Below are 25,407 nucleotides of genomic sequence, written 5' to 3'. Positions count from 1 at the left end.
AGCATTGACTTCAGTTTGTTTGGAGTTTGCAAGAGCATTCTAACTTGCTGGGTTCCTTTCAAGGTGTCATCTCTTCTCTTGTTCTCTGATGAGAATCTTAGCACTGGGAAAGCCTTTGGCTGTGGAAAAGGATCAAGTCCAGGATTTTTACGATATCTCAAGACTTTTCCTACATGACATTCTGGACAGAGCAGCTCCTATCACTGAATGGATTGTCGGACACTGCGTGGGAATTCCTTGTGAGACACTTACGCTGACAGTTGGCTCATTGGTCAGCTACACTCTGAATGTAAAGGATACTGTGGACCTAATTTTGCACTGGTGTACACACTGGAAAATCAGTATGGCACTGTGGCAACCGAAGGCAGGATGTGGCTCCGTAGCACTATTTCGGAGTTGTACAAGTTCCTTTGTTGGAAGGGGAGAGTTATCAACATTTGTGGAAAGCTTGCTGTTCTCTGATGACCCTGGGTCAGCACTTGCCACTTGCATTAGAAACCTTAGATCTAGTGATGATGCTGATTCTCTGTGTCATTTCTTAATCCTGGTGCTGCTTAACAACAAGGAAAGATGCTTTCCCCACTCATCACACGATCAAAACAGCTGAGGTATGAAAACTCTACTCTGTCCACAGGGAGCCAAATGCTACTGATGGAGGACATTACTACAGAAGGAATGAATGTTGTAATGATGGATGTTATGAAGCTAATGGATGTGCCTAGTTATGTAGAGGAATCATCTAATAATAAAGCAGTTGCAGGCATGTATCACAGATAATAATGAATAATCTGGAGCCCTCACTGGCAATCAATTGGGAATGCAGGTGGCTTTCTCCCTGTACCCAATTGTAACCTAGATATTCTGGCCCTGATTCAGTGGCTCTCTTGCAATTCTGTTGGCAGGAACATTGCTAGGAAGGATGCGAAATCTAGGGTGATGTGATTAGCACTAGTACATGTAAACAAGCTATTCAAAGGATAGCAACTCTAGGCCTGCCCCTGCTCCTATTGAACTCAATGGCTATTCAGACACATTGCTGAATTCTAAGTTAACTGTACCCATCAGGGGAAAAAAACCAGGCATTCCCCTGTGGACAGCTCACTGCAAAACTCTGCTCAGTGTGCAGCAGTCTAAAAAGCAAATGAATTGCTCGGTCATGTAAGGAATGGGGTAGAATGTTGTATGAAAAATACTGTAGTGCCATTTTATAAACCAATGGGACACCCTCCCCGGAATAGTGTCTTCAGTTCTGGAAACCTTATCTCCAAAAGGACATAGGGTGGGATTGTCAAAAACTGTCTGAGTGATTTAGGCACGTGGTGCCCATTAAAAGTTAATGGGACCTGTGTAACTGATTACCTTAGGCACTTTTGAAGATCCCTCACATAGAAATACATGAGTGACAAAAATAATTAGGGGCAGGGGAAAAATCTATATGAAGAGAGATTGGAAAGCCTGGGACTCTTTAGGTATTAGAGGCAACAAGTAAAAGGGTCCCCTATATGATATGCAATGTAATAAGTGGCAGAGTGAAGGTGAATCTTGCACTCCCATGTACCCTCTCTCATAAAGCAAGAACCATGTGGTGAAATTGAAAGGCAGTAAACTGAAAACTGATGACACAGTGGGATCCATATCTCAAGACATTACTGAGGCCAAGAACTCAGCAGGGTTTTAAAAAGGAGTTGGCATCTATATGGGGAACAAGTCATGTGCGATAGGATGAACTGAATTATAAGGGGCATAAAGCCTCCTTCAGGGCAGAAGTCAACCTCTGACTGAGGGAGCAAGGCAGTAGGAAGAACACCTGCCTCCTCCCATCAGTACCAAAGGGGCATTGGCTGGGCTCCTGTACGTACATGCCAGTAATTTTAATAGCTTCCACCAAGCATTCCCAATTGATTATGTGTCTTCTCTGAAAAATGTAATGCCCCAATGGAGCCTGTGCAGCAGGCACTAGGTTTTCTTTTTAGTGAAAGGCAGAACCAGGATCTGCTGCTGCTTCTTTCAGCAGATGGCAGTGGCCTAGTACCCCGGGCTGCGATGCTTTGTTCGGTTAAATATTCTCCCCTACTGTTTGAGCTTTTTCAGGGGTCAAGCTCTGTAACGGCATCTTTACCACTGAAACTGCAGAGCCTCAAAATGATGCAGTTATTAGGACCATTCCCCTTATAACTTCCTATGGTTCGTGATGCATCACTACATCTTCAGCCACAGGTCTCCATGCACCTTCCAAGTATCGCAATAAGTCTTTTTGACCATGCGAGGGATTTAATATGTTCCTGGAAGCCCCTGTACCATTCCACTGGGGTGAACTCTTCCCCCAGGTAACTGATGTGCCCTGAGAACAATAGTGTCTTTCAATGCAGTCACCGATGTGTGTCAAGTCTCACAAGCTTCCTGACCCAGGTTGATAAATCTTAGTTGATGCTTAAGCAAAACACCATCATTTATCCATATTGCTGATCCTGAACAGAAAATGTGCATTTGGATCCTAGTCAGAACCCATTAAGGGCAGAGCAGGTAAAGGACTGAGGCCATAGTGTCAGTCAGTGCAGCTGAGATGGCAAAGGGGGACTTGTAAGGCCAGGAGCCCTTTGAGCTAGGGGGTGGTCCAGAAGGAATCAGAGCTTTCTCTGAGGTATAATACTATAATGGTGCAGCCCTTACTCTGGGCAGATGGCTAATACCCAACCCAGCCCTTTATTTTCAGTTCATCTTTGGTTTAGGTTGAATATGTCTTTTCAATTTTCCTCCCGTGTTTGGCTGGTGTCATTACATCTCTCTTCATAAACTGAGGGCTAATCTACCTACCGCGGCCAAGGACTTGAGGACTAGTCTTGGGCTTTCATAAACCCCACTGTCTCCCACTCTCAGGCTGGAGGCACAGGAGCATTTTGGAGTAAACAGGGTTTCATAAAAGAGCTGCTTGTAAAATCAGTTTGCCTGGCTAGTGAATTTCACTGTACGTCAAAGAGGCTAAACGGGTAGCCCTCAAGTCTGTTTATTCACAGCCCAGGTACAGCCCAGGCCGGGGTCTACCCCTGCCACTGTGCCTCAAGGCTACCCTGGAGACACCACCTCTGGGAGTGAGAGGATAGCTCAGGTTCCATGCCTGTCTGGTCCTTGGCCCTTTGCAGAGACTGTTAACAGTGGTGCCTAGATTGTAAGTGAAGAATGATCATGGAGCAGGGGTGTGTCTAGCGGTGTCCCACGGGGATCAGTTCTGGACCCTACACTATTTAGCATTTTTAACACAGATCTGGAAGAAACCATAAACTCATCACTGATAAACGGTGCTGATGACAAAGCAGCTGGGGAGGGGGGTGGTAAATAACGAAGAGAACTGATACAGGTTACTGATACAGAGTGATCGGGATCATTTGATACACTGGGTGCCAACAAACAATATCCATTTTAATGTGGTTAAATGTGAATGTAGACTTTGGGGAACAAAGAATATAGGCCACACTGACCGGATGGAGGTTAACATCTGTGGCATACTTTCTCGCTGGTGTATCTTCAGACAGTCTGGATTTCCCTGGTAGTCTTTGCATATGATGCTGTCTGGTTTACTTCATTTACACATTGGTTAAATTCATTTTTAGTCATTTTGTAGCTTCATATCATCTTTTTTTAATCTACTGGCCTTGATCAATTTTTTTAGGTCCCAGTCATGCAAAGAGATGCAATGCCGTAGACCCTGGGAAGGCTGGAGGCTTTGCACCCGTGTATCTGTTTGCAATATTGGGGTTGCAGTTATGCTTTTATAAAGAGGTTAACATACAAAGAGGAGTTAATCCTGGACCAGAGTATCTGAAATGTAATGGATCATAATAAAGAAATATTGTACACTTGCCCAATCAAGTTTAACCTGTATTGTAAGCCTGGGAACCCATGCTGCACTTGTTGATGTGCCCCCATCATGATTAAAGCATGGGCCAGGACTGAAGTATCCAGTCTGTTTGGGCACATACAGTACAGAGATGACCTCCATTGAAAATATATGGATCCTTCCAGGGCTGGAAGGAGGCTTCTTCACATCCCACAAAATCCCACACATCTCCTAGTCATATAAACGAAGGCTCTTCCAAGTTCCCATGACTCTTCCCAGTGAATCCCCTCCTAACTTTTTGCTGTTAGATTACCACTTTACAAGTCTTTATAATTAGCTCCTTGTCAGGTATCTCAGCCCTTTTCCAGCGGTGGTTTGAAATAGTAAAGTGAAGTATCTGATTCATTGTTGGGAGCTGGTTATTCCAAGTGCTGTCAACTGCCCAGCTCACTGCAAATAGATTGGCACCCACTATGTTCAGAGATACATTTCCAGAAATTGAGCTCATCCTCCATTTCAGTTCTAGCTTCCCAACTCCTTCTGAACTATATCCAAGTTATTTACAGTGAAGTCTGAATAACAGCTGGCTGCAATTCTATTTTACAGTAACATGAAAATCATTTAAAAATATTTCACACTTAATGGGATACTATTCAAAATGTGGTGGGGGAATTTAACTGTGTGACTCCATTAAGTTAAATTGAAGACGTGGCGAATCCACCATACATCCCTCCTTCTGAATAGTTATCCCACTTGGCCAGATTTTTCAATGGTCTTCATGAAAATAATACACACAAAGTCCATGTGCATCCATTTATATATTATATTATTTTTATTATTATTGTTATTTTATTATTTATTTTATTTATTATTAGAGCTGGTTGAAAAATGTGGGGGGGGGGTCAGAGAAAATTTAAATATTGAAAATTTTTGGTTGAAAGCCACAATATTTTGATTTTCAGGCATTCTGTTTTAATTAATTTAGTCCAAAAGAATTTTTTTCTATCAAAACAGTTTTGATGGAAAATTTCCAGTCAGCCCTAGTCCCAGTGGAAATTTAACCCATTATGGTGCAAAGTATCCCATTGTGTAGAACACTTTTGATAGTGGGGGAGGGATAATCCTTTGGGAAATTCCCTTTTTTCTCACTTTCTTGCCCCTCTCCACCAAGGGCATGGCGCACCCACTAGACCATCTGGCTGGCTCATGGTGTGCTCTCTTGAGAAAACGTCCCACGGACTTAATAGCGGTACATGAAGGGTCACTTCGTTTTTGTCATTTTTGTCATCTCTTTAGATCTCACTTGTACAGAGTCAAGCAGAACGATATGATAGCTCAGGGTGCCTAATTTTTTAACTTGGGAGTTCATAGAGTCAACTGGTTTAATCAGACCTATTGCACCTAAATCCTAACCCAGTAGTTCCTGGCTTTGAATGTACTTAAGTAAAGTTTCCTGGCTATAAGTTGACTGAATAGGAGTAAGTTCCATTTTTCTTGTTCCTCAATAGCAACAAGTTTAGGTTTAAGTAGGGGCCCTATCCTACAAACCCTTACTCACATAGGTATTCCTTATGCAAGGGCATTAACAGCTGGTTTCTATAGGGACAGCCAGGAAAATTAATCCACATGAATTAAAGGTGTGAATTTGAAGTAGGTTAGTTAAATGACATTAAACCCCTGTGTGAACATTGTCACTGAGAATTAAGGCCACTTTAATTCTGATTAACAGTGTCCACACAGGGATTTAATGAAGTTTAACTAAGTCATTTTCCTGGATGTCCCTCTGTTGACAAATCCTAAAGTGTGAATGGTGTCATTGGCTTCATGTATGGAACATTGAAGTCAACAGGGCTACTCGTGTGGGTAAGGTCCACTCATATGAGTAAAAGTTGGCAATATTAGGCCCCAGATGTACAACTTCCCCAAGGATAGTTATACTATGTGCCTTAGTCTGTACTTAGAGGACCAGATTCTCAGCATAGCTGTGTTGAACTCAGTAGAGTTACTCTTATTTACATCAGTTGACATTCTGGACCACAGTCATTTTCCCTTGCGTTCAAGGGCCACAGTATGAACTCTTTACTCATATTGTGATCGCATATGCGGCTATGTATCACATGAGAGGCAGTGTGGCTTAGTGGATAGCACAGAGGGTTGCGACTGAGGAGACTTACGTTCTGTTCCCAGCAGATGACCTGGGCAGATCTCTCAGCCTCAGTTTCCCCATCTGCAAAATGGGAATAATGATAACTTTTCTTTGAGATCTACTGACTAAAACACAATATAAGAGCTAGGTATTGTTGTTGTTGTTATATTGTGACTTGTGTGAGGATCTGCTCACCGACATAAGTAAGTAGTTCGTACTATGGCCCTAACTCCATGCATGCCAGACCTGGAATTTCATATTAATTCATGTTTTCAAAATATTATGCCTATGGAAAAGCCCTACCTTTTCAAATGCAATTATCATCAACTATCATTATTGCCAGTAACATAAAATCCCTTTTTCTGATTCTTCTTTCAAAAGGAACAATTAGAACACAAAGTAATTTGACCTGCAATAAATGCATGGTTTGTACTTAGTCAGTAACCTTCCCCATTTGTCTCTAAAAGAAAAAAAAAGTGTGAAAATTCCTATGCTCTGGTTGTACTGTGCCTTTAAGGTTTGGGGGAATGATGTCACAGTGGGCTTTGGAGGCACTTTGAGACAGGCTGTGTGAGAGGTTAGAGTCAGAGTTGTTGCAGTTTTAATTCTGCTGAAACATGTGAAAGACACAAACTCTTACTACAATCCCTTTGGGACACCCCATGGTGTCGAATTCACTTTTCTACATAACAGAGTCAAAGAGACACATTCAAGCAGTCCTCAACAGCACATGCTGAAGAAATTGACTGTGAATTGCAAACTTCCATGAAACGATTTGAATAGGAATTGTCCAGCAGTTTTAAAACATGGGCAGTCTTCAATTAGAAGATTTTGTAGCTGGTTGGATAGGAGGTAAGTAACACTGGTGGGATATTTTGGGACAGTAACACCAGAAATTTACCAAAAATAGGTAAGTGTTTGTGCATTTTTAAAAATGAAGTCTAGTGATGGATGCATTTATCAAGTTGCGTGCATTTATTCCTGTCTGTGTTTGTATGTGTCATTTGCCACATTTGTACAGAGAGGATAGTTTCAATTAAGCAGTAACAGAACATCACACAGTTTTATCTGTCTGTTCTAAGATATCAATATGCAATGAGCTGTGGGATATGACATTATGGTGTCATCTTTACATTACACATTCCTGAAGTAAGTGTATGATCTACAAGGCTGAATGTCTCTAGCTGAGAAATATGTAAAATGATATTGTAACCCAACACTTAAGACTATGGTTTTATAAAGGCATTCTAGTGTTTGCCTATTGAGTTCAGATCCCTGTGCATACAGCCTCATATTTAAACAGCTGGCAATCCTCACCAGCCAATCAGATGGCTCCATTAATCCACACCCTTTTATGAAAGGCACAGATCTGGTTCTGAGTGGATCGTCCTGATAAGGATGTAAGAGTATTATCAGGACAATTCTCACTATCAGACTAGAATTATTGATCAGGCAGTTTTCTGAAAGAATTGATTCTGGCCTTCTGTAAAATAAGTGCCATCTTAATTAGAAAGTGTAGGAAGAAGTATCTTACACTTCTAGAGAGCTCCTTTTATCTAGAAAGATCCCAAAGTGCACCACTAAAATGCAGCTATCACTGGGTTGGAAGACAGCTGGCAGGTGGACAACACAGCAGGGTAGAGAAAAAAATTTTGGCTAAGAGCAGGTGGCTACTGTTAAAAAGTGCTACTGTTGTGGATTTTTAATGCCCACACAGAGCACATGAGGCTTTTGTATTGGCCCCACACAAGGGTGTGAGACCACTAAATAGTTTGGGTCAATGTCCTCATTTATTTGGGAAAAACTGGAATCTTTTCCAAATTACCAAGAGAAAGGGTGAGGCTTGATTTCCAAAGCCTGAGGAGACTGGAGTGTCTGTTGTGATGTTATTCTGGCTAATTTGCCCATGTCTACTACTGCAAAAACATGCATGTATGGGGCAGGAAAACTGGGTGAGCAAATAGCCAGTTAGGGATAAAATTTGCCAATTGTGTGTGCAATTTTCATGCACAATTGTACTCAATACTCACATAAATCAAATTCACGAATGCATGTGATGCTGAGCTAAGCTTCCGGAGCAGTTTTTAAAAGATTCTTATTCTCTACCCCCACTTTGCTTCTCTCCTCCCACTTCTTGTTGTTCTCCCTTTGATGGGCCATAATGGAAATGTTTCTCCTGGGCATTGCAGGGCGGCGCTGATTTCCCACAACTGAGTAATATGGTAATATTCCAATTCTCAACAGAGCTATCAATTAACTATGAAGCCATTTGTCAGGAGCCAGGGCTTGCACCAGAGCTAATCTCCAGGCAGCCTCATCAGTACAGCTGGCCTGCAGCAGGCTGCCTGATTGGCCTCGCCACCATTGGCCATGCCAGCTGATGGGCTGCTGGAGCTAGCAAGCCTGCTCTTAGGCCCGCAGCAGCAGCTTACTGGCTGCTCAGTGCTCATGGCCACCCCGTGCCTCCTGCTCCTGCTTTCCACCCAGCCTAGCCTTTGTCCTGCCCCTGCTTTGGACCCCCTTTGGACTGCCTGCTACCCTGCTTGCTCCAGTTACTGACCCTGAGCTTGAGCCATGGCTTTGGCTTCTGACTACTTACTCTGGCTTGACCCTTGGCTCTACTATCCAATTCCTAGCATCCGGTTTGACCCATGCCTCTGGTTTCTGACTACAGCTTAATCCTCGGCTCTGGTTTCCAGTAACTGTCCTCTGGTTTGATCCATGGTTCTGACTGCTGACTCTGGTTTACCCCTCAGCTCCAGCATTGAGTGCTTGACCTTCAGCTTGACTCTTGGCTCCACCTTCCAACTACTGACTCCAGTTCTGACCCTAATCGCTGGTTCCTGACATCTGCTCCAGCCATGAAGTCTCACACCCGCTCTGATCACTAGGCTAGACCGCCCTTGTCCCGCCACTGAATGACAGAGATTTTCACAAGCAGCCTCAAACGCACGCACACAAAACCTGGTTAAGAGAAAATAGATTTTGCATGGGAAAATAGGTTTTGCATGTGCAGAGGTTGAGTATAAAAATCTGTCCTCCATGTTGCAGACAGTGCATGGGACAGCACCGCAGCCCCTCCACATATGCTATTCCAGCCCCTGGTCTGCAGTATCCTCCATAAATCATACACAGTGCCCTTCATGTCAACTGGTCTCACCACCACCACCTCTCTGGGTTGGCTCTTGGGGATCTGGAGCAGATTATTAGCTCCATCTCACAAAGGGAATGTCAGTTCTCCCTGTGCATCTGCTCTGCAACTGACATCATTGCTTCAAGGTGTACCCTCAGGTTCTACTGACGTGTAAATTTTCATCAACTAAGTAATGACCAGAATGATGGCGAGTGCTCTGATTGGCTGAGGGGAGCTCCTATGCAACAGGGCACGGATTTGAGTTTCATTGGGTAAATGTTACAAAAGTCTCTCCTTTTAGTTGACTCACCCAAATGTGTTTTGTCTAATGACCTTATTTTAATCCCCAGGAGCTGCAAGTGTAATTGTGGGGCATCCTCTGGACACAGTAAAGGTAAAATATTTTAAGGCGCACTTTCACTTACACAGATGGTGAGATTCATCCGTTTGCAGAGGGCCAGCAAACAACCCACACACTAGCTTCCTGTCCAGGGATAAATTTAACCCCTAAGGAAAATGCACCCACATTTAGTGATATTTCTCCTTGTATTTTTCTTTCTTTGTCTCACCTCTGATTTTAACACAGAAAAATTATTGAAAGACCTTTCAAAAGGAAGATATGAAAATATGATTATCAGGTAAATTCCCTGGATGGGATCAAAACTGAAAGCGAAAACTACCCATTATATAATGTTCCGCATACTGAAAAGGTCAGCACACACTTTATCAACCTGTGTAATGGTTGAGTTTACAAAGGCCAAAAGGCAAGCTGTATTTGTCTTTGCTGAAGAGGTATTTTTTTAAAGGTTTTCCTAAAGTTGGCAGTACTGTAAGGACAAAGTACAAATATAGCTATCCCGAAGCTAGGAGCTGCAGTTTTTCAATAGCCATTCCTATCATCCTCTTTCCTACAGAAGAAATCTGTTTTTTTTTTTCTAGGTGGATTTACAGGAATGGTGTTAGAAGATGTTTGTTAACAGGTTCTTATACTGCAGTGCAGACAAGGCAGCATAGTCTTTAACACAGATAAAGCTAGTTGAGTTGAACACACAACTGTTGGGGCACGTTAGTATTTTACTCTAATCATTGAAGCTTTAGAAGAACATACCACTCCCTCTCCTTCTCCACTGGCAAAGTATGTTATACATCCCCCTCTGTGGATGTATAGAAATACCGTTGCTAGCTAGTGGATTTACTTCTTCAACTCAAGTGGAAGAGGCCTGTGCTTTAGGCCAGGATTCCCACCCTGCTGATGACTCCTAATGGAGGTCATTATACTTGTATCTCAGTGCAAGGCCCAGTAGCCAGTAGAAATACCGTGGCTCTGCAGCGGGGATGATCAGACCACAAAGATTCTGAAGCCCTTTCATCAAATGTTCCATGGTGGCTATCTCCACAACTGCATGGAGGAGTTGTGGCTGGGCAGGGGAGGGTTGTGTCAAGAATCCAAAATGAACTGCCTGCGTCAGGCACTCATGGAGCACCACAGTTACTGCTATAGCCCAATGAGCTGCCGAGTAGGTCCTGAGATGCACCATTGGCTGAGAGAGGATTACATAGCTTGTTGGGCGAGAACAGTGGCTCTGAGAACTCTGAGGGAAGTGTAGGCCAAAGTGGCCTATGCGGTACCCTTTCTACAGGATGAAGAAGATTGTCCCTCTCACACATGCTGCAATGGGAAGTGGGGCCAGGGTTCCTCTTTTGCAGGGAGGCTAATGCTGATATCGCTATTACCCTGGAGCAATCACAGTGCTGTGTAATAAGAATCTAGCCCCTGTGCATGGACCTGGGAGGGGTGGTGGTGGTGGTGGGGAAGTAGGCTGGGTAGGAAGGCTTCTTGCATCATCTGCCCAGCCCCTGCAAACCTGTGCAGGGACCTGTGCAACATGTGGCTACATGATGGCACATTTTATTTTACTTTCCTGCTATTTTCAAAGCCAGCTAAGAGATTTGGTAGCCAAATTGCGATGAAAATGAACAGGAATAGGGCTTTAAGAATCTCAGCTTATAGTCCTTGTGCTCTTGCTCCAGAAGAGCTGATCTTGTGTTTATTAAGAGGTTAGATACCATCAGACTGAGGATCATTGTTGCTTGAGGTACTTGGGTTTCTTCGGGGACGCATGGTGCTGACTACTGAACTGTGTCACTGACTGCAGAAGCAGTGCCAGTGAATTAACAAATGACACTGGGAAGCCAATGTTCAGAGCCGAGTATGTGCAGCAGGAACTGTGTGTTGGCTATGTTGTCTATGAATGCCTCTGGAAATACTGTTTGCTTACATCCCAGAGAGGTGTCTTCCTTTAAGTCCAGCAATATATGGCTTTGATGTCATCACAGTGTGTGGGTGATGGACACGGGCAATGTATGTTGTTGGGAGCGTTTGCGTTCTGTTTGTTCAGGAGCTGCCAAGTAACAACTAGTGCATTTTTCAGTGCTGATAAAGACAACTGTCAAGCTGACACCTCTGTTACATTTGCTTCTGGATGTCGTTTGGGAATACCAAGTAGGCAGTTTTGTTACTTTTCCAAATTGGAGGGGGAAGGAATCTAACCAATATTGAACTACAAAGTGAGCACCTGAAGAGTGTTTGCCCATGAACATAGTGCCCAGTGGAATAAGGAATGAAGGTTTCCTCTTTCTGGGAGCTGAGAAACTTGGGTAAATACATGCATTATTTCATGTATATTAAGTTACCAGCATGGCAATTCTTGACAAACAAACCAAACACTTGGTTCAGCAGTTTTTTTCCCATCCCCTAAAATCCAAGCAAGTTTTTTCCCTTGTATTATGAGGTCATGTCTATAAATGGTCTTAGCTTCATTCACCTTTCACTCCACATCTTTCATTTTACCCTTTATGCACCAGAACCTTCTTGAGTAGGCACTGTTGCTGTTCTCAGCTTTTGCATGTGATTCGAGATGCTGGGTCTTCTCCAAGACAAAAGCCAATTTCACTAATGAAACCAGAGAATAAACTAGAAAGCTGCTCCTATGCTCATGTCAGGGGAGGACTCCACATGCACCTTCAAATTAGCAATTATCCCCTTTTGATCTGTTCACTTTGTTTATTCTAACCAATGGCTTCACATCCTTCTCCATGCTGGCAGGAGCAGCTTACACGAGCTATCTCCTTTTGGTTGTCCAAAGTCAGGGTTCTAAACTAGAACCCAAAGAAAAGACCATTCTGAGACTCTGTTAAAGAGAAAGCCCTCCCTAGTCATTTGCTGGGACATTCTCTTTCACTTGTGTTACCTCTGTTGGGCCATTGGTTGCTTTTCCTTGCCTCTGCTTATTTTTAGTGACTGTTGCTTTTGTCAATTTTAGGTGGCTTTCATTTCTAATAAGCCACTGTATGCATTATAGCAGTAGAACACACTTATCCAGCTTCTTCAAGGGCATGCCATCAGTGTCATTTTGAACTGGAGTCTGTTTCAATTCAGAATAAGGTTTAACTGCTATGCCTGCAGTGCTTTCATGGCTCACTCATGTGGAGAGAAGCACATTGAATGTTGTATTCACTTGCCACTGCAGTTACCCAAGTCAGACTAACATTTGAGGAATGCTTTAATTAATGAATTTGTTTATTCACAGATATTAGTTTGCATTCTTCTCTCTTATATATCACAAGCCAGTTTCACACACTGGCCATGCAGGTAAGAGTCCTCCAAGTGAAAATATGATTCTTTGCATTCATGCACGATGATGAACCTTTAGCATGTATAAAAACAGTTCTGCATTTTAAGCATACAATGATGATGGCCCTGATCCTCAAGTCTGGCTGACCTGCACTCAAATGAGATCTTTATACCAGCTATGCACTCCCAGATCTTGGAGTCAGTCAGAAAAGCCTCAGTGTAACAAGATGCTTTGCTGAATACTCTTATCCCTCCTTATTTCCAGAAGAAAATCTCATTACACTGTGGGAGGTTTCAAATTCTACCTTTCCTGCACTGCAGAGTGACTGCTATTGAATGACACTGAGTTTCTGTAAGGAACAACCGGTGGAATTTTAAGGATCCGGGATAGGAGATACAATACTGTAAACCTGGAATAGCGAAATCTAAGGGGTATCGTTGGTTGTTAGGGTAGCAAGGCTACTCAAGTCTGAAATCCTTGTTGTGCCATAAATTAAAATGTAATATGGAGGAATAAGTTCCAAAGGAACTGGTGTAATAAATTCAGGACCAAATTGTCCACTAGTGTAAATCCATTGACTTCAATAGAATTATATCAGCAGAAAATTCAACCCTCACTGTTAGTACGCAGAGGACAGTTTAGTTAAAGAATACTCTCTGTGATGAGAAGAGATTGTCCTTTGTTACTCCAAAACGCATTAACTTTAACCTCTAGGAACCTGGTTAGTGTGTAAAAGAAAAGAAAACAAACCTGAGGAGATGAAATGGAAAAACCCCATGTTAAGGACGCAAATCCGTACAAGAAAGAATTCAGAGTCACAGTAAGCAATAACCATGATGGCAAGGGCAAAGCTTACCCTTGCAAATAGCCATTCAGGCCCATATCTATGCAAATATCTGAGTTACTCCTGCCATGATGGTAACTGGATGCACAACTCAGGTATGCCGCTCTCCACACAACTGCAATTCTGTGCCTGTCTTTTTGAAATCGAGACCTGCTATATGCGGTATATGAACAGCAGCTGCCGCCTGCCTCTAGAATGGCGAGTGTTTAAAAAGGCTGGTGAAAATATTTCTCTTTGATTGCACATTTTAAAAAAAATTATGGACCATTCCTCCACGGACTCATTTTGTTACATGAGGAGTTATGTGCATCGTGTCCCATACATCAAGACGACGGCATATGGCAATGGCACTCAGTATTCTAGATAAACCAGCAAAGCTTGGGTTTACTCTCTCATCCTCTGGGGCTAGGATCCCAGTGATGATTCCCGCAGTAGCTCATTCCGTGCTTTCAATGTGAAAACTCCTCTCCATGGGTCGTCTGTGGCATGTCCTTCAGTGAGTTCTCAATATTCATCTTAAATATATAGCATAGATAGCTATTGATATAGCCAGAGTAAAATACCTGGGGACTTCTGCTTGCTAAAGCAATTGGGTGCAATATGAAATGTCCCATTCATTCTTGGAGGGAGAGGATGCTGCTGCCAGCTATGCTGATTTTGGAGCAACTGGAATGATGTAGATGTTGAGTAGGGATATGGTTGTGTATACTTATTTCGTAAGCAACTTTTATCCTGATCTGGAGAAAATGGCATGCGTTGCTTTCTCAGCTGTTAGTGTGGTGCCATAGTGTGATGATGATCAGAGGAAGAGGGAGTGGGGAGATGAAGCAGTAGGTAACGAGGGAGGAGGTTTTGCATTGGAGGAAAATGGATAATAGTCTGCAGAAGGGGAAAAGAGTTTTGCCAAATCTGGGGTTCCTGTATATGAAAAAAATGTAATTAAATAATGGAAATCGAAGGCTGGGCTGAGGGAAATCACCGTTTGCAAGAGAGAGGTCAGAGAGCATTAGTGATGGTTAAATCTTGATCCTACTGAGGCCAATCGCAAAATTCTTTATGTTTCATGTAAGCCTTTGTTTCTTGTTTTTCAAACCTCCTTCCAACTGAAGAACTTGCCAGTGTCACACATTCCAATTTTCTATATGTTGTAAATAACAATTGGGCCAGATCTTTAGCTGGTGTAAAATGGTGTAGCTCCACTAAAACCAGTTATAGGTAGCTGGCTGTTCTTTTCTGAAAGACAGTTTGGAAACTGTCCGGGTTCTGTTATCCAACCGCCTACTGATGTGTCCATTCTAAAGACTATTGCACTGGGACTATATGCTGGGGGCAAGATATGGTGATGCAGATAGCTAGCGATAGGACATGCTGTGCAGAGGGGTCATGACAAGGGGGAAAATGTCATTGCAGATTTAAGGGGTGGATGCAAACACTACAGGGTCATTTAGGCCATCATTCTGTGCAGCCACTTACAGAGGGGGAAAGGGGGTCAGTGCTCTTGATATTAGGATAAAAAACAGGGACTGAATTTCCCCTAAAATAAACCTGCAAGCTAAGAAAATTTGTCAGTTGATTGCAATGACTTTTTTTCTATTAAAAACATGAAAGCAGCTTGATGGATGAGCTATATATGTGAGAGGTGAAATGTCTGTTAAACAACACAGGGTTTGTCATGGTTAATGTGCTGGGTTTCATTACTGCTGTTGGTCCTTTTAGAAAACATATAAATATCTCTTTCCAGAAACAAATCCTCTTGGTTTAGAGCAATGTCTAAAACACCTTTTTTTCATTAGAAGTTAGATATTTCTGAGGCTTGGAATGATTGCCTTGGCTCCATTTAATGTTTAGACATCTAGCGTGAAATTCACCTAGCACTGTCAGGGCCATGGAAGGCACCTTACGCAACAGAACTGCTGCAGGTCTGATCTGCAGGGATGGGCAGCTAAAGAGCAGGTAGGTGAGGTACTCTGCACGCCCTGCATACAGTGCAGCTAAGCTCTGCACCAGCTCCACCAGCAATGAGAGTTAGGTTGCAGATGGGGCAAGGCCATTGGATCTATGATCTAGTGGCCACAAACCCCGGTGGAGGGGGTTTAAGGTTTGTGGCACCGATTCAAGCACATATGCTGATGTAGAAGCCATGGAGCCATGACCTAACATATGTTGAGAGTCTGAATTCCAGAAACCTAGCACTCATTTTCTTCTCCTGCCATTTACTTGGACTTTGGGGGAGAGAGTAAATTTTCCTGCTATTCAAGGTTTCTTTCAGGCATATCAACTAACTTAAAGGAGAACACATGATAAATGATGAACTACCTGCTACACTCCCTGAAGTCTAATAACAAAAGGCTTAAAATCATAGGCAAGCTTCCACTTACATTAGATTAATAGAATTTAAGGCCAGAAGGGACGATTATGGTCTAGTCTGTCCTTCTGCCATAGAATTTTAGCCAGTGATTCCCACATAAAAGCTATAACTTCTTGTTGACGTAGAGTATATCTTTCAGAAAGCTATCTGATTTTGGTTTAAAGACTTCAGGTAACAGAGAATCCACTGCATTCCTGGGTAGCTAATAGTCTCCTTTGCAAATGATATTATTCTGCATAACACATGTGCTAATGATTCTGTGCAGAGCTGGGAGGCCTTGCCTTTCCATATTTCATACCAGTGTGACAATCACGGATTCTGGATGAAGCAAAGAGCCCTGAACTTCTGAGGTTCTGTTTGGATCAGCCACTAGCTCAGTGCAAACTGGGCTGCTGCATGTTTATTTACTTTATTGTCCCATTTGTCCTAGGAGCAAAGCCATAATTTACTGTCAAATCAAAATGTGCATTTGCATAGCATGAGCTTTCACTGAATTGAAAATGCATTGTTTCAATTACATTTCATCAACATATTTTGCAGACTCGCTTACAAGCTGGACAAGGATATGGAAATACACTTAATTGTATCCTTACCGTGTACAGAAATGAAAGTGTAAGTACCTTGGTTTGTCTATAACATGCCAGAATAGAAAATGAAAAAGATATTAAAAGTGATTACAAAACAGTATGCATTCAGTGCAATAGCATTCAAAGCCCTTACGTGAAGAGCTGCAAGCATCCATCCATCTCCTCTGCCCCAGCTAACCCTGACCTACAAGAGAGACTCCTCCTCCTCAAAGAAGTGCCTAAGGATTTTTGGCCCCTTTGAGTGGGCAGGACACAGGCTTGTATGACTTTCAATTTCCTTTCTATTTCCGGAACACTGTTTTTCCCAGAATAAACCTGCTTGTGAGTGGGAGGGCAAACAACCTCTTTCGACACAGGTCCGACCTAGAGCCTAAACTTTGGAAGTACAGAAGTGGACTTTATGCCCAGTCCTGCTCCTATTGACCTCACTCACAGAGCTTCCCTGGACTTCACTGGGAGCAGACTAATCTCCTTTCTTGTTACTCTTACTGAGAAATCCAAAGTTGTTCCTAAACCAAATGCTTGTCTACGTGGGGAGCTAATGCGCACCGGGGAGGCATGAATTCTAATGCACGCCAACATGTTGCACGCTCACTGGCTCATGCAGACCTGTCTGACATACACTAAAAGTTCCCTAGTCCATGTTTCAAACAATAATAGGTTTAATGCACGATAGTGAGCTTTCAGTTTGCGCCAGTCAGGTCTACGTGGGCCAGTGAGTATGCAACACATTGGTGTGCATTAGAATTCACACCACCCTGGTGTGCCATACTGCACCCTGTAGACAAGCCCTAAGGTGTCCTGCCCTCTTGTTCAGATTCTGAATTGTTAGAACAGCCAGCCAGGCCCGTTGAAGGTAATTTGGGGCCAAGTTCTGTGTTGACTTAGTCCCCCTGTGACAACATGGAAGTGAATGGAGTGGCCTGGGTGTAAATCAGTACAGAAACTGGCTCATAACGATGACACAGATTTAGGTCTTATGACACTGATGGTCCGATCCTACATTCTTTACTCGGGCAAAACTCCCAGTAAACATTAAGCCAAATGATTATTAGAAACAAGGTTACCCTGGGTAGTACACTGCTGTACCTTCACTGTGCTGTCTAATCCACTTTAATGGGAGTTTTGCCTTAGTGAGGACTGAATAGCGTGGCAAGATTGGCTTAGGTAAAATGGGCAAGTTTTCCACCTGTGTAATTTGACAAACAATGCATGGGGAAAGGGGGCAACCTCATGAAAGGTTAATAATGCTGAACTGATAGTGCACCACCATCTGCTTTATATGTACAGCATAGTTAACATATCATTACTCGTGACTGTCTCTTTTCTTGTGCCTGGTTCAGCTTCCCCTGTTCACCATATTGCAAGCTCCAGTACCTCTTCCTTGAAGTTTTACAGGCACAATTTTCTGCTGGTATCCGTCCATTGACTCCAATGGAGTGATACCAGAAGAGAATTTGGCCCTAAATATTGACAGTATTTTCCTATGTCTCCAGATTTGCTATATTAAGAATATTCCCTTATGCTGTATAATCTGTGAAAAGCACTGACAGTAATTTCTTAGTGTCCTAAATTCACTTCCATTTTCTAAGTGTAACTGCTCTGCTCCAAGAAACATCTGCTATTCAGTTTTCGCATTTTCAGTCTGACATCCATCTTGGGTTTTAGCTAGCTAGCTAGCTAGCCTGACATGACATTAGTTAAAGAATTGTTGAGAATTTACTTAGGGCATTACATTTCACATCCAATTAGCTCTATGAAGGGATCAAAGAAAACATAGGTTAAAAAAATGACAAGAGAAGTATTCAGTGATCAATTTCCTACCCCGTATAAAAGCAGACTTATAATTCCTGGGAAACTGAATTGAAGTGGAGATATGCAAAGTCAAGTATAGCAGGACGTGATCAGAATCCCAGGGGTGCCAGCTGAGGTCACTCAGTTAGAGTGAAATGCAAAGAATGGGTCAGACAATCCCCAAAACTGGTGGATATTCCAATGCTTAGATTTACCAAGCCAGCACAAAAAAGCTTCTAATATACCTCACTGGTTACTCAGAAGTCAACAACACAGTTACCTTAAAGTAACCCAGCCTCAGGCTTCCAACTAAACACCCAAGTCAAAAATGATGAGGATTAATGAAAATCATATTCATCATATAAAAAAAGCTCTACCAATCTTACTAATCTATTAGAGTTCTTTGAAGGAGTCAACAGACAGGTGGACAAGGGGGATCCAGTGGACATAGTGTACTTAGATTTCCAGAAAGCCTTTGACAAGGTCCCTCACCAAAGGCTCTTACATAAATTAAGTTGTCATGGAATAAGAGGGAAGGTCCTTTGATGGATTGAGAACTGGATAAAAGACAGGGAATAAAGGATAGGAATAAATGGTAAATTTTCAGAATGGAGAGGGGTAACTAGTGGCGTTCCCCCAGGATCAGTCCTAGGACCAATCTTATTCAACTTATTCATAAACAATCTGGAGAAAGGATAAACAGTGAGGTGGCAAAGTTTGCAGATGATACTAAACTGCTCGAGATAGTTAAGACCAAAGCAGACTGTGAAGAACTTCAAAAAGATCTCACAAAACTAAGTGATTGGGCAACAAAATGGCAAATGAAATTTAATGTGGATAAATGTAAAGTAATGCACATTGGAAAAAATAACCCAAATTATACATATAATGTGATGGGGGCTAATTTAGCTATCACTAATCAGGAGAAAGATCTTGGAGTCATTGTGGATAGTTCTCTGAAGACATCCATGCAGTCTGCAGCGGCAGTCAAAAAAGCAAATGGGATGTTAGGAATCATTAATCTTATTGCCCTTATATAAATCCATGGCATGCCCACATCTTGAATACTGTATACAGATGTGATTCCCTCATCTCAAAAAAGATATACTGGCATTAGAAAAGGTTCAGAAAAGGGCAATTAAAATGATTAGGGGTTTGGAACAGGTCCCATAGAGCAGAGATTAAAGAGGCTAGGACTTTTCAGCTTGGAAAAGAAGAGACTAAGGGGGGGAGATGATAGAGGTATATAAAATCATGAGTGGTGTGGAGCAAGTGAACAAGGAAAAGTTATTTACTTGTTCCCATAATATAAGAACTAGGGGCCACCACATGAAATTAATGGGCAACAGGTTTAAAACAAATAAAAGGAAGTTCTTCACTCAGCGCACAGTCAACCTGTGGAACTCCTTGCCTGAGGAGGCTGTCAAGGCTAGGACTATAACAGGGTTTAAAAGAGAACTGGATAAATTCATGGAGGTTAAGTCCATTAATGGCTATTAGCCAGGATGGGTAAGGAATGGTGTCCCTAGCCTCTGTTTGTCAGAGGGTGGAGATGGATGGCAGGAGAGAGATCACTGACCATTACCTGTTAGGTTCACTCTCTCTGGGGCACTTGGCATTGGCCACTGTTGGTAGACAGGATATTGGGCTGGATGGACCTTTGGTCTGACCCAGTATGGCCATTCTTATGTTCTTAATCCCAAAGGATTGGGCACATTACCTCCCAGATTAATGGATATTCCAGACCTTTCCCAAATACATGCTTACAGCCAATTCTTATTAACTAAACTAAATTTTATTTAAAAAGAAAAGAGAGTATAGGTTAAAAGATCAGTATACATACAGACATGAGTACAATCTTGAGCTTCAGATTCACAGCAGAGATGGTAAGCTTTGTAGATGCAAAGAGTTCTTTCAGAAATAGTCCATAGGTCCAATGTTTGTATTCAGGGTGGTCCAGTCAGCACTGGGATCTCTAGACTATCAGGGTTGAAAGGGACCTTGGGAGGTCATCTAGTCTAATCCCCTGCTCAAAGCAGGACCAATCCCCAATTTTTGCCCCAGATCCCTAAATGACCCCCTCAAGGATTGAACTCACAACCCTGGGTTTAGCAGGCCAATGCTCAAACCACTGAGCTATGCCTCTCCCCCCACCCCCCAGTCATTGTGGCTTAGGCTTCTGCTACATGAGGGCTCAAGCAGATCCGAGATGACAGGATCAGGACCCACGCCATTTTTTTATTCAGTTTCAGGCCCTCTTGTGACAGCTCGGAGTCCCTTGGCAAACAATAGACACTCATTTCCTAAGCATCACCGGTAATTATTCCCACAGATCCACATAAAGCAATTGCCTGTTTTTCCACCATTCGCAGATGACTTACTATACATTTCAAAGATAGAGGAATACAGTGATATCCTGTGTTTACAGTTGATTTAAATGTTAAGATGTCCTTTTGATCTCTGAATTAACAGAATACAGCATAGACAGTGACTGTTTGATTACATTATTGACCTCTACCAATATATATGTAAAAACACAAAAACATAAACATATCTACCCATATGTCTTTAAGGGTTGAATTTCGGTTATTTAGCCTGCAGGATACTTTCTGGTCATGTGTCACACAGGGACTGTGGAATTCTAAGGTTTACTGTGAAGTGTGACAAACTAGGAAAAATAATCAAATTGATACATCTCCTTTAACTCTTGCTTTATTTCACTGTTAGGTTGTCGGATTCTTTAAAGGGATGTCATTCCCATTGGCCAGCATTGCTGTCTACAGCTCGGTGACATTTGGTGTCTTCAGCAATACTCAAAGGTTTATTAGCCAGCAGCGCTATGGAGATTCTAACCATGCCCCAGCACTCTCAGACTTGATTGTTGCCAGCATGGTAGCAGGGGTTGTCTCAGTAGGAATTGGTGGTCCTGTGGACCTAATAAAGATAAGACTACAGATGCAGACACAGCCATTTATTAAAGGTAAGAAGATTGTTTTTCAGTCTTTTCTGCTTATTCAGATTAATTGAATCTGTGATTCAAGGCTGGATTCACCACTGTTTTGCATCCATGGCGCTTATTGACACTAATGCAAACACTCTACCAATTAGAATTCTCCAGTCCCCCAGAGCCTGATCAAAAGGCCATTGGAACCAGTAAAAAGACTCCCATTGACTTCAGTGGCCTCTGGATCAGGCCCTTACACCAATGGATATGTTCTACAACCACTTTGCACCAACATAAATGACTATGCCAGATGCAAGGCAACAGAGAATCAGGTCCATGGTCCCTAAATTAAATTGTATGCCATAAGATGCTCATAAACTGCAATAAGAAAAGGAGTACTAAAGTGAGCTGTAGCTCACGAAAGCTTATTCTCAAATAAATTGGTTAGTCTCTAAGGTGCCAGTAGTACTCCTTTTCTTTTTGCGAATACAGACTAACCCGGCTGCTACTCTGAAACCTGTCATAAACTGCAATGAATCCAGAAAGATTTTAATTTGCAGCAGTTGCACCAGCCAGGCCTTGAAGGAGAGGTGATCAGCCACGGATTAGACAGTGCATTAAAGGCACAGTCACCTGAGACACAGGGTAAACTTTCTTTTCAGTAATAGTCTGATTTTTTGTTTGTTTGTGGAACAAGTGACCCAACAGGAGGTGGAACAATGTGAGCCAATCCTGCAGTCTTTACTCAAGCTTCAATTGCAATTTTCCCTGAATAAGCACTGATGATGGACTATAGTATTTGGCTCATGGTAGTATCCTCTCACCATTTATCATTAAGATCCACACTGTTGAGAATGATTTTTTTTTCCTATAGATTTGCTACACAAGAACACATTGTATAATGCAACTGAGACTGCAAGAGGGAGTTTAGTTTATGGGCATTTTCATCCTTTGTTCCTTCGGCAAAAACTGCCTCTGATGTCCATAGGAGTTCTGGGGACAGAAAGCAATAGAATATTCAAACCCTTTGTGTTCATATAACTCCCATTAATGTTAAGAAGAGCAACTATGCTTATCAAGTGGATTAAAAAAATTCTCCATTTTCAAGCACGTTATTTAGAATCTAGGCTACAGGAAAACAGAACGCTCAGGGTAAAAAAAATCTCTAATTCAGTTCTGCCACTAGGTAAGTGTTGCATGCTAGGTCAATACAAAGTATCTCCAGAGCATGCCACCCACTCAGTTATTTAGTTCACATTTAATGCAGTTCAAGGTGGGATTTTTGGAAGTGCTCATTGTTGGCCTAACTCTGCTCCCGTTGAAGTCACTGATAAATTGTCGTTAATAGGAGCAGTGTCGGCGCAAAGGTGAGCACTCATAAAGATGACACACACCGTCTGTAAAGGAGACAAATATATGAAATTGGGAGGTATCGCATCTGACTGTTAAAAATAAAGTCCTAGTGAATTATCTCCACAGAAACCCCCTTTACATTAGAAGTTTGGGCAAGAACTAACTTTGCATTTTTAACAAATTTAGTTTGTCCTTTGTGCCTTTTCACCACCCCACCTCTCTCAGGAAAACTTACTCCAGCCTGAGACGGTAGGAAAGCAGCTTTCCTGAAGACAAAATAGATGCATGGTTTAGGGTTTGACATCTCAGTTCAATGCTGGGGGCCTGAATTTCCTGTCTGTTGGCCCCAATGGGTGTTACACCCACCCTGCAGTGGAAGGACTGAGCCTCAGAACATCCACATCTGTAGCAAATTGTGCTATTGTCCTACCACTAAGCATTTTAAAATGAGTACAACACACTTCCAATCAAACCAGTTTTCCTGAGTGAGATTCCTGCAGAAGTTAAGTACAATCCCTCACAACCACCAACAAGATCTATGACAGACAAGGAGGGTGAGGGAGTATCTTTGATTAGACCAACTTCTGTTGGTGAGAGAGAATGGATATTACCTCCCCCATCTTGTCTCTCTAATATCCTGGGACCAACTCCGCTACAACAAAATTAAGTGATTGGGCAACAAAATGGCAAATGAAATTTCATGTGGATAAATGTAAAGTAATGCACATTGGAAAAAATAACCCCAACTATACATACAATATGATGGAGAAAGAACTTGGAGTCATCGTGGATACTTCTCTGAAGACGTCCATGCAGTCTGTAGCGGCAGTCAAAAAAGCAAACGAGATGTTAGGAATCATTAAAAAAGGGATAGAGAATAAGATGGAGAATATCTTTTTGCCCTTATATAAATCCATGGTGCGCCCACATCTTGAATACTGTTTACAGATGTGGTCCCCTCATCTCAAAAAAGATACACTGGCATTAGAAAAGGTTAAAAAAAGGGCAACTAAAATCATTAGGGGTTTGGAATGGGTCCCATATGAGGAGAGACTAAAGAGGCTAGGATTTTTCAGCTTGGAAAAGAGGAGACTAAGGGGGGATATGATAGAGGTATATAAAATCATGAGTGGTGTGGAGCAAGTGAATAAGGAAAAGTTATTTACTTGTTCCCATAATATAAGAACTAGGGGCCACCACATGAAATTAATGGGCAGCAGGTTTAAAACAAATAAAAGGAAGTTCTTCTTCAATCAGCGCACAGTCAACCTATGGAACTCCTTGCCCGAGGAGGCTGTCAAGGCTAGGACAATAACAGGGTTTAAAAGAGAACTGCATAAATTCATGGAGGTTAAGTCCATTAACGGCTATTAGCCAGGATGGGTAAGGAATGGTGTCCCTAGCCTTGTCAGAGGGTGGCGATGGATGGCAGGAGGGAGATCACTGATCATTACCTGTTAGGTTCACTCTCTCTGGGGCACCTGGCATTGGCCACTGTTGGTAGACAGGATACTGGGCTGGATGGACCTTTGGTCTGACCCAGTATGGCCATTCTTATGTTCTTAACAAGATTTTTGCAGTCCCCCCGTTTTACATACTTTTTTTAAAAAGTGGTTATGGTTGTTATCCAGTGGAATATTTTTAACCACCACTGAATTTAATGATGTTCCACTTTTCTGTGCATGTCAGAGAACTTCTCTTACAGAAGTCCAATGGGGAATCAAAAAAAATTAACTCATATTTGCTGAATCCTCCCGCTTGCCAAGAACATCAGTGACACAGTTTTTCCTGTGTGAGGGAGGTGGCAAGACTAAATTTTGCTTGCTGCCCTAAGGCACTGATGAACCTAGAATCTTTTCTTGTTCAGATTTAGTTGTTAGTAATTCTAGCACTATTTCCACTCCTTTGGCTTCACCCGTTCTTATTTCAAGGCAGGACACTCTTTGAAACCTTGGACCTATCTGAATCCTCTGCCCATAAACTATTCACTCAGTCCTGTGGCATTCATGGTATTCTACAAAATATAACATTACACAAAGTTTTCAAAAGCAAAACCTTGTGCCAGTTGATCATCACAAACATAAAATATTGCGGCTGAGCTTATCTGTAAACAGACTTCTCCATCTGGTGAAAAAGCAAATTTTCCCACTTGCCCATCAGTGGAGTACAGCCACACAGCAAAGTTTTGCCTGGCATCCCTCCCCAATATGGAACAAAGTCCCAGGCACTCCCCTCAGCTCTTTATACATAGAAACTTTTTTGGTTCTTAAAACCAAAAGCAGTGATAATAATGTGCCTGGTCCTGAAAAGCTGCCATGTGCAACCTGCCACAGGCTTAAGCATTTATGGTTATACATGATTTATAAATATGATTCCCACCTCTTTTTTCATTCCTTCAACGGTCAGAAGCTTTCATCACTGCAGGCAGTTGCAGGTAAAACTGAATGAAGATTTTTTACGTTAAAGGGGAATGTCTTGATGATGTTTTTTATGAGAAATAAAATCACAATAGAAATACACTGCTTAAGGGCCTGATCAGCAGTCCATTGGAGGCTTTCCATTGACTTCAGTACTGCCAAAATTCTGAATTATTTAACTTTGAAAAACAGCTACCTACTTCCCAGAATTCATTGTTCTATACCAGGATAATACAATTGCTGCTCTTGGTGTACCATTCTCACTGTAGGAATTGTAATAGCTCTATTAATTCGGCCTTGGGTCCTTAGGAATCATAGTGCCACTGACTGTGCAAGTCCCATTGTGTGGGT

General features: G+C 42.2%; 1 protein-coding gene across 2 annotated transcripts in view; it reads left to right on the top strand.

Annotated features, from left to right (window-relative positions):
* The first annotated feature begins 6,787 nt into the window (after window positions 1–6,787).
* The window catches only part of SLC25A48 (solute carrier family 25 member 48), a 31,338-nt gene continuing 12,718 nt past the window's right edge, over window positions 6,788–25,407 (top strand). The window contains exons 1-4 of one of the 2 annotated variants that reach the window (XM_077824971.1): window positions 6,788–6,833; window positions 9,465–9,508; window positions 16,502–16,573; window positions 21,070–21,322. In XM_077824971.1, the coding sequence (XP_077681097.1) occupies window positions 6,788–6,833; window positions 9,465–9,508; window positions 16,502–16,573; window positions 21,070–21,322 (415 nt within the window). Of the gene's footprint in view, window positions 6,834–9,067; window positions 9,216–9,464; window positions 9,509–16,501; window positions 16,574–21,069; window positions 21,323–25,407 lie in introns of those variants that run through there. The other variant, XM_077824970.1, reaches the window with a different exon arrangement.

This window comes from Eretmochelys imbricata, chromosome 8, assembly GCF_965152235.1.
Source record: "Eretmochelys imbricata isolate rEreImb1 chromosome 8, rEreImb1.hap1, whole genome shotgun sequence".
Taxonomy (NCBI): Eukaryota; Metazoa; Chordata; order Testudines; family Cheloniidae; genus Eretmochelys; species Eretmochelys imbricata.
This window is presented reverse-complemented; position numbering and strand designations above follow the sequence as displayed.